The following is an 8,650-nucleotide window of genomic DNA, read 5'->3' as shown; positions in this document are numbered from 1 at the left end:
CCCGCCGCGGCCGCCGCAAAGCGTGTGGGCAGTTACTGGGGGCTCTTTCTCCTTCCCTCTCTCCAAGCACACGGGCGGGGGCGGGGGCAAGGGCGGGGGCCAATATACATACTTTCCCGCCAACCGGAGGCCGTGCGTCGGGAATCATCAGCCCACGGCTGGGACTGGATCATGTGGTGCCCTTAGGAAGCGTGATATTCTCGCGGAGCGCAGAGGCCATCTGGGCAAGAAAGCTCCCCTTCGGGCGGGTGCTCCGTGGTGTCGGGGGGAAGAGGGCAGCCGAGTTTCCACGGAGCTGGCAGGTGGCCGGAGTCCCCGGCCAAGGCGAGCCCGCGCACTTTAACTCGCGGGAACGGAGGCGGGGGGGGGGGGGGGGGGGGGAGGAAGACGGACGAGGCTTCCGATCGGGGGGGGACTGGGAGAGGGAGAAATAGAGGGAGGGAGAGAGGCGGCGGGGGCAGCGGGGTGCCTGGCTGGTGCCAGGACCGGAGGGCTGGCCCAGATGGCCGGAAGTCGTGTGCATCTCCCAAATTGACCTGCCGGAAATGTGTCCGTAAAATCATCCCCTTGGGCCCCTCGGGGGTCCCGACGAAACGATCCCACACCGGCTGGGCGCCCGGTCTCTTGATCCCACAGCATGAAGGGGTTCACCAGGCGCCACCTCGCCGCTTCCCCCTGCGGCCCCAAGGTCGCGGTATCCACGCTCCTCTCCCCCGTCCTCCCCTCCCTCCTAGCCCGAAAAAAAAAAGCGCGCCTGTCGGCATCCCCAAGCCCAGATCGCACGACACCACCCTCCTCTCCATCTCTCCCTCCCCCCCCCCCTCCTCCCTCTCTCCTCTCTCTCTCTTGACCCAGCCCCCGGCATCCGGCAGATGCGGCCCCAGGCGCCCTGCATATCTCACATCTAAGGCATGGGCTTTTGTCGGGTCGTCGACCACCCCACCCGACTGGACTATGTTTGCTTCCAGCTTTGGATACGAGGCATCCCGGGTGCGTGGCCGCATACAGTGCACCTTCGTGCCTGGCTCCATCCTCTCCCCTTCTCCTTCTCTCTGTCCATCCTCACCGAAAGGCCTGCTGTCACCCCGGTTCCGCCGCAGCCCACCTGGCCATGAAGCATCCAATCTTCCGCGACCGGCTGGCCCCGGGCCAGGTCCAGGTCCATGTAATTACGCAATACCGGCTCTTTGCCCTGATGGAAGAACACCTGGTCGAGCCGCCGATCGGTATGTGGCCCTCTTTGTCTCCCCCTCTCCCCCTCGCCTTCCCTCGCACGCAGTTTCCCGCGCGCTTCAGACCGCAGACACACCAGGCCTGACATGTGCACGCCGACGTCCCTCATCGCCCCGCCCCGCCCCGCCTCCGCCTCCGCCCCCGCCCCCGTCCCCGCCCCCGCCCCCTGGTATCGCCACTTGTCACGATAGACTCGGCCAACCTCTTTGTCGTCCCGGTCAGCACTCTCCCGCCCCTGCCGCGGCACGTCATAGCCCGGGTACTGGACGAGTATTATCACATCGATGACATCCTCGCTCGCCAGGTGATCTCCCACGCCAAGCTGGGGAACTCCACACGCAAGCTCTTGGAGGAGGAGCTCATGCGCTACGTCCGCCGGGCCACCTTGATGCACGACATGGCCAGCCTCCATGCGCCCGATGACACCGCCACCACGGGCATCTCCCGAGGCTCGGGGCTTTCCTCGGCCGATCTGGCCCCCCTCGGGCGGCCGGTTGCCGGGACCACTCGCGATGGCGCCCTCGGCAGTGGCGGCGGAGGCGGGAGCTTCGCCAGTGGGCTGCTTTTCCAGCTGTCCTTCGGTCTGCTTGGCGCCGCCGGCGCGCGCACGTCCGCCATTGACATCAAGACACACTCGGACCAGATCCTGGCCGTTGCACAGACCGTGCTTCGTCGGCAGGTGTGTTTGCTGCTCCGCGCCCATGAGCTTTGTCGCTGTGTGGTGCAACTGTTTGTCGCCCCCCTCCCCCCTTTCTTCCCCTCCCCTCTCTGACACGCGAATGCAGCTGGAAAACTTCAAACGCGTGACCAAGGCCATCGACACGACCGGGCCTTTCCCTGAGAAGATCAAGTCCTCCTATTGCCTGGGAGATGCGCTGGTCAAGTGCGTACTCTTTTCTTCCTCCGCCCTCTTCCCTCCCTTCACCTGTCACACCTCCCGATGCAGGGCCTGCATGCTGACCCGCGCCTCGCTGCCCCCCCCCCCCCCCTGTAAGCCGCTACGCGTGCATCATCTTCGCGCGCTATCACCGCATTGATGTCGGCGCACCACCGGTCGGCCAGATGTTCCAATTTGCCGATTCGCTGTCCCACCAATTTGCCATCACCAGTGTCGAAGCTCCGGCGCCACGGCCCCCGGCGCCGCAAAGCTTTGAGGAGATGCGTGCGCAGGAGCGCGCTGCCATGGCCGCCGCGGCCCCGGCCGACCTGGGCTCCATGTCGGCGGCGCCTCTGCTGGGCGTCACCTCGGCCAGTGTTGGAATGGCCTTTCACTCGACCGAGCGCATGAGCAGCCTCACCCATGGCGGCATGTCCTCGGAATCCTCCCTGTCAACGTTGCAAGCCTACTCCAGCACCGGGGCCGATGGGCACTCCTCGCCCGTGGCGGCCAGTCGATCGGGCTCTGCCTTCAGGTCCCCGGTGACGGTGGCGGCCTCCACCAACAGCAACATCTCGTCAGTGGTCACTACGCGCTCGCGGCGGCTATGGCAGGTTCCCTTCACGGACATTGAGCATTGTCTGGTGGCCGTGATGGCTGGCTGGACGGATGGCACGCACGCGCACTTCCGCCGGGATCCGGCATTCAGCCCGGAACTGCCCCTGGTCACGGCATGCGTGTCGGTCAAGATTGACCCGCTTTTCGTCGAGGCGGCGGCCTCCCTCCGGGGCGCGGCGTACACGGTGGAATTTGATCGCCTGCGTGACGCCTTGCAAATGGCCCTGGAGCAGGAGCTCGGCCGGCCCTCCGGCTCGCTCAGGGCCTTCCTGCGACGCTTCTTGCCGAATCTCCTGTCGCTGGCCAGCCATCTGCTGGCCGAGCGGACTTTCCGCCAGGTGCTTTTGGACATCCTGGAGCGTGTGGTGGATCCGCTGCGGCGCGGGTGCGCGCCCACTGGAAGGCGAGGCCTCGCGTCGCCGGCGGCCGGCGGAACGGGCGGAACATTCGCCGGCAACTCGCCGTCCATGCAGCAGCTCCACCAGCAGTCCCAGCATGGGACCGCCTCTACGATGTCTGTTGCCACCGGGGGCAATGGGGCCGGGCCGCCCGGAGGGGGGGGCGTCACCCCTTCGCCAAGCCTTCGGCAAATGAGCCACCTGTCCGCCGGATCCGAGGGGCAGCATTCGGCCACGGGGACGATCTCCCCATCGCCATCGCCGAATCGCAATGCATCAAGACCACCGAGCGCCATTCTCTCCGCCCGACCGCCGGGGGCGAGCCAGCCTTCGGCCTCGGGGGGGGAAGCCGCGGACTTCGCTGCCGGCGCGGCGGTCGCTGCTTCTGCTCCTGCCACTCCTGCTGTCGCCATTGGGACCGCCCCCCTGGCGATGGATGCGTCGCCGATGGGCGAGGCCCAGGCGCTCCCCCTCCCTTCGGACGCCGGGTCCACTGCTGCCACTACCGCTGCCGCCGCTGCCGCTGGGTCCTCCTCCTCCTCCTCCGGTGGTTCGCAAACCGCCGCGCTGAACCAGCTTCCGGCCCTGACCCGCGATGATGCGCGGGTCTTCTTCAGACTTCTACGCCAGCACCTATTGGACTGGCAACAAGCACAGGCCGAGTCCTTGACAGGGGGCAATCGTGGCGGGGCTGGCATGTCCGAGGGCCACCTCCCCTCGGCGGCCGCCCGGCAGGCGTCCTCTTCGCAGCCAGCACCGCCGCAGCAGCAGCAACAACAGCAGCATCCTGGCCAGGGCCAGCCAAGCACTTTCGCCGCGATGCACCAGTTCCTGGATGTGGTGGCACGTGTGGCGGACCGCCTGTATCACGTACCATAAGTCAAGCACGTGCTCTCTCGGAATGTATCTGTCATATTTTCTGCCCTGCTCAATTACACTAGGCCCTAGTGGGGGTTGGGGGCTGGCCTTGGGGGAATGCCTCCCACCGGGTTGCCCAGACGCTCATCGCCGAATTCTCGAAGGCCCTGGCATTTCTTGCGGCAAGGCCGGGCGGGGAGCCAGCCGGCCGGCTGGCGGCGCGGGCGTGCGCGCGAATGTTGGGCGGGGGGGGGGGGGGGGGGCGGCGCGAGGGAGAACCGAAAGTGTCCAACAAGGGGCGAGGGGCCAGGAGGGATGTTACTACACGGGGAGGGGCGCGCGCGCCCGATCAGGAGCGGGGCTGACCGATCTCGCCGGAGGAGCGCCCGGCTCTGTGGGCGTGCATGAGTCAAGGGCTCGAGACATTCCGAGCAAGGCACGCTCGGTGGTTTATTTTTTATATTTTTGAAATTCGGATTTCCGCCCTTTCTCCCCAAGAGCCAGTCGGCTTGTCCTGCCGGGTCCCTCCCCCCCCCGCCCCTGTCCAGGCTCGACTGTGCGCACAACAGGGCATGTACCCTTGGCAACTTGGTCGGGGTGTGGGAGTGCAGGGGGGCACGCCGGGGGGAGGAGCCTCGGTCCCCCGGGGTAAACCGCTGTGGCCCAGCAACAGGCCGCCCCACCTTTCCTTCGCGCGCCCGCGCGCATTCGCACCGAGAAGCACCCGGCCCAGGGGCATTCCCCCTCTTGTTTCTGGTCCCACTGAGGCGACTAGGCCACACGGGGGGTGGGGGACAGGGGCAGTTCATGTCTACCGGCCACACCCTGGTGGGCTCCCCTTCTCTATTCCCCCCTTCCCCCCCCCCCCCCCCCCCCCCCGGCTTGTGGTTCCACGAGAGCGCACCCAACAAAAAAGAGAAGGGGAAAGAGGGAGCAAAAAGGGGGAAAAGCGACACCGGGCCGAGCCCAGTCGGGGGAGGCCGTCTTGGCCTTTGGGAGGGCTACCGGCGGGGGTGGGAGCGGGGGGACACCTCTTGGCCCCGGCTGCTGGCGACCTGCTCGGCGGACCAGCGCCAAGCCAGTCCACTCCCCCCTGAGCGGCCCTCCCACCCCCATCATCCCCCCCTCCCCCCCTGGCAAGCCCCGGGAACATGGGAGCAGAGAGGGGCCGAAGGCGAGAGAGCGAGGGAGCCGGGGGCCATTTTAAAAGCCCCGCGCGCGGCGCTGGCCCCGGCTCGCCCGGGGGGAGAGACAACGTCCCGCCTTCTCTCTTGTTGGATTGGACCTTTCTCCCGCCTTTTGCACACGCACACACGCCATGTCCTCCACCGACGTTTCCTTTGAGTCTACTCTTCTCGACGCCATCGCCGCCGTTCGCGACGACGCCAAGCCCAACACCTGGTACGCGACGGCTCGACGCCTGTCTCCTTGTCGGCATTCCCCCCGCCACTTCCCTTTCTTACATCTGCGCGCCCCCCCCCTGCCCTGTTCCTCTTCTCTTCTCCCCTGGCCTCGTCTTCCGCAGGGTCATCGCCGTCCACCCTGATGACAACCCCAACGAGCTGGCTCTCCACTCCACCGGCGAGGGTGACGTCCAGGACATGATCAACAACATGGACGACAGCTGCGCCATGCATGCCTTCGGTGCGTCGTGCCACCCGCTGGCCTGCTTCCCTCCCTTCTGCGGCTCACCATCCACTGACGCTTCACTCTGCATGTCTACACGCGCACACACACATACACACAGTCCGTGTCAACCAGCAGTTCGACCTGTCCAACACCGTGAAGTTCGTGTACATCTACCTGCTCGGTGACCATGTCCCCTTCGTCAAGCGCGGCAAGTTCGGCATTGTCTTCGGCAAGTGCCGCGGCATCTTCGAGGTATGTCCCCCCCCCCCCCCCCCCCTCCGCCCGAGACACTACCGCCGACATACGACCAGTGTCCATCTGTCCAGCCAACTGACCGCACCACATCATCCTGCATTCCCCCACCTTCCCTCGGTGCGTGTGCTCGTACACACGACCGCGCGGAAAACGCAAACACACACACACACACACGCGCCTGCCTCGCCCTCCCCCTCCCTCCCCCCCCTCGCCCTCGCCCCTGCTACATAGCCGTACCATGTTGACTTCGAGATCACCAAGGTCAGCGAGATCACCCCCGCCGATATTGAGAAGCGTGTCGCCGAGAATGTGTACGTTTCCCCAGCTCCTCCTCCCCTCTGCCCTGTCTCTTCCCGAGACGCCCGCAGACACATGTTTCCGATGCGCGCGCGCCCCTCCCAGCCCCTGACCCATTGGCTTGACACAGTGGCCGCTCCGACAACATCCTCGACAACATCGATGACCGCCAGGTCCGTGGCTACACCGCCCTGAGCGCCCACACCGTCAACACCCAGAACGCCGCCCCGGCGACCCCTGCCGCCCCGGCTGGCGCCCGCATTGTCAAGGGCTCCGGCCCCACTCTCGGCACTGTTCCCCGCGGCAAGTCCTCCGGTATGTGCACACACACACACACACACACACACACACGCCCGTTTGCTCCTCCTCCACCACGTGTGCCCCATTCTGTTGCTCACTCGCCATGTCGTCCCCACCCTTCTCGCGCGCACCTTGTCGCCTTTCCCCCCCCCCCCCATGCAGAGGTCTCCTTCTCCCAGGAGGCCATCGACGCCATCAAGCAGGTCCACGATGGCCACCTCACCTGGGTTCTGTGCCACTACCCTGGCGACGCCCTGAACAACCCGATCGCCGTTCTGGCCTCTGGCAACGAGGAGGAGCCCGCCAATGTTCTGGCCGGCCACCTGAACACCTCTTCCCTGGCGTACGGCCTGATCCGTGTCGTGGACCCGGTCGATGGCATCCCCACCACCAAGTTCGCCTTCGTCTCGGTTGTCGGCCCCTCGGTCCGCATGATGACCAAGGCCAAGGTCGGCACTCACCAGGGTGCCGTCCTGGAGACCTTCCACCCGTACCACGTCTCCATGAACCTCTCCGGCGAGCCTGGTGAGATCAGCCACCAGATTGTCATGGACAAGGTCCAGCTTTACTCCGGCTCTCGCCGTTAAATGGGCTTGGGTGTCCGTTTTTCTCTCTCGCGCTCTCTCCCTCAGCCAGGGAAGGAGCCACGCCGTGCGCAGTGTGTACCCTCCCGTGCTAGTTCTCCCCTCAGTTTGTGGGGAAGGGGTCGGGGGCCCCGCGGCTGTGCGCGCCTGGCGGGTCTTTTTTTCATGCAACGCACTATATCCCCCCCTCCCCACACAATACCAAATGCATCTGCTTGATTTTCCCCCGGCTACTCTCTTTTGCTGTGTGTGTGCGTGCGTGCGTGCGTGCGTGCGTGTGTGTGTGTGTGTACACGTGTCTGTACATCTGGGACTGCCAAGTGTGCTCAGCAATCTGGGTTGTTTGGCGACATTACATTTCGAGCAAGGAGGGTCTCCGGGCGAAGAGGGAGGGCAGAAGAGGAGCCGGAAGACAGCTCTTTGCCTTCTTCCCGGGATGATTCAAGCCCAGCATGGTCATAATATCTCCGAGTCTTGATGGAAAGAGGACCGGGTGAACTGAGAGACCCAAAAGGAGAGAGGCACAGAGGGCGAGTGAGTAAGTGAGTAAAACGAGGCAGCGACCACACATCGCCGGGGATTGGTTCTTTGCCCAGGAGGAAACAACCCGCGCCGGTCGTTCGGCCCCGCAGCCAGCTCGACGGGAGCGGCGAGGGAACGAGATCCACGTTCTGGATATGCAGAGTGATCCAGGAGGCACGTGCTCAAGATCAGCCCCATGAACTTAGCCCACAAGCGAGCGTTAACGCTTGCCGTGGCCAACCCACAGGTCGGGGCGTCCATTGTCCGGAACATCCGGCCAGACTTCTTGGAGCTCTCCCATCGAAGATCGGGGCCCGGGGGGAAGGAGGGCGGCCTTGCGACGACACCCTAGGGCCGGGGGGTACACTGTCCAACTTCCACCGAGACAGAGGGCTCTACTCCCCGAGGCCCGAGAGGGTCACCGGAGGATGCGAGCACAGGAACATTCCCCGGTGTCTGTTGGCTACCCCTCGGGGAATGCGCGCCAGAGTTTTTCCCTGCCAAACAGCTGACCGATGTTGTCAATCCGTCCCATAGGGTGGGCGGGGGGGGGAGGGGAGGGCGCACTGCGGATCTTTCGCTGGCGGCGGCGCTAGGCGCAGCTTGGTCCGGGAGCGGGGGTGGGGGCCATCGGCCGTTTGTTGAGGCGCATCCGGGTCGGAGTGCTGTCCCGGGTCACCAGGAGGTCGCAAGAGGGGAGTGTCGTGTCGTTCTCTCGCTCTTTACTTTTCAGGACGTGAGGCCATGCCGACCGCAGCCATGGAACCCCCATCGTGAGCCTCTCCTCCACTTGCCATCCTTCGCGCGCCCTCTCTGATTCCTCCCCCCCCCCTCTTTTCCTTCCTCCTTCTCGCCCTCGCCGGTTGCCCCTCTGCGGCATTCTACCTCCTCCCTTTGGGACCTTGTCCTGGGTGTTACCCAGCTCCATTTCCCGGCAAAATGGGCTTCACAGCCAAGATCCCCCTCAAGCGGGTGGACGCCTTCCCGAAAACCATCGACGACTTTCGAGTGCGCACAAACTTCGGCGCCATCTGTGCGTGATCATGCTGGCGTGCCTCGCGCTCCTGCCTGGGTGGTGG

At 65.4% G+C, this 8,650-nt stretch overlaps 3 protein-coding genes across 3 annotated transcripts in view; all 3 read left to right on the top strand.

The window, feature by feature from the left end:
- The first annotated feature begins 823 nt into the window (after positions 1–823).
- H696_01584 (hypothetical protein) lies at positions 824–4,052 on the top strand. The gene is made up of 5 exons (XM_009495485.1): positions 824–990; positions 1,101–1,226; positions 1,425–1,912; positions 2,019–2,116; positions 2,229–4,052. Exons 1-5 carry the CDS (start codon positions 912–914, stop codon positions 4,003–4,005), a joined length of 2,568 nt encoding a protein of 855 aa, XP_009493760.1. The 5' UTR covers positions 824–911; the 3' UTR covers positions 4,006–4,052.
- Positions 4,053–5,152: 1,100 nt separating this feature from the next.
- H696_01583 (hypothetical protein) lies at positions 5,153–7,282 on the top strand. The gene is made up of 6 exons (XM_009495484.1): positions 5,153–5,385; positions 5,510–5,628; positions 5,732–5,865; positions 6,100–6,179; positions 6,296–6,480; positions 6,628–7,282. The coding sequence occupies exons 1-6, from the start codon at positions 5,303–5,305 to the stop codon at positions 7,050–7,052; spliced, it is 1,026 nt and encodes a 341-aa protein (XP_009493759.1). The 5' UTR covers positions 5,153–5,302; the 3' UTR covers positions 7,053–7,282.
- A 1,228-nt stretch (positions 7,283–8,510) lies between these two features.
- The window catches only part of H696_01582 (hypothetical protein), a gene marked incomplete at both ends in the record, with an annotated part of 2,321 nt that continues 2,181 nt past the window's right edge, over positions 8,511–8,650 (top strand). The window contains one exon of the mRNA XM_009495483.1: positions 8,511–8,604. Coding sequence (XP_009493758.1) covers positions 8,511–8,604 — 94 coding nt within the window. The remainder of the gene's footprint in view (positions 8,605–8,650) is intronic.

The sequence above is a fragment of the Fonticula alba genome (genome assembly GCF_000388065.1).
Source record: "Fonticula alba strain ATCC 38817 unplaced genomic scaffold supercont2.2, whole genome shotgun sequence".
In the NCBI taxonomy this organism is placed as follows: domain Eukaryota; order Rotosphaerida; family Fonticulaceae; genus Fonticula; species Fonticula alba.
Note: the sequence above shows the minus strand (reverse complement) of the source record. Positions and strands in the feature narration are given on the sequence as shown.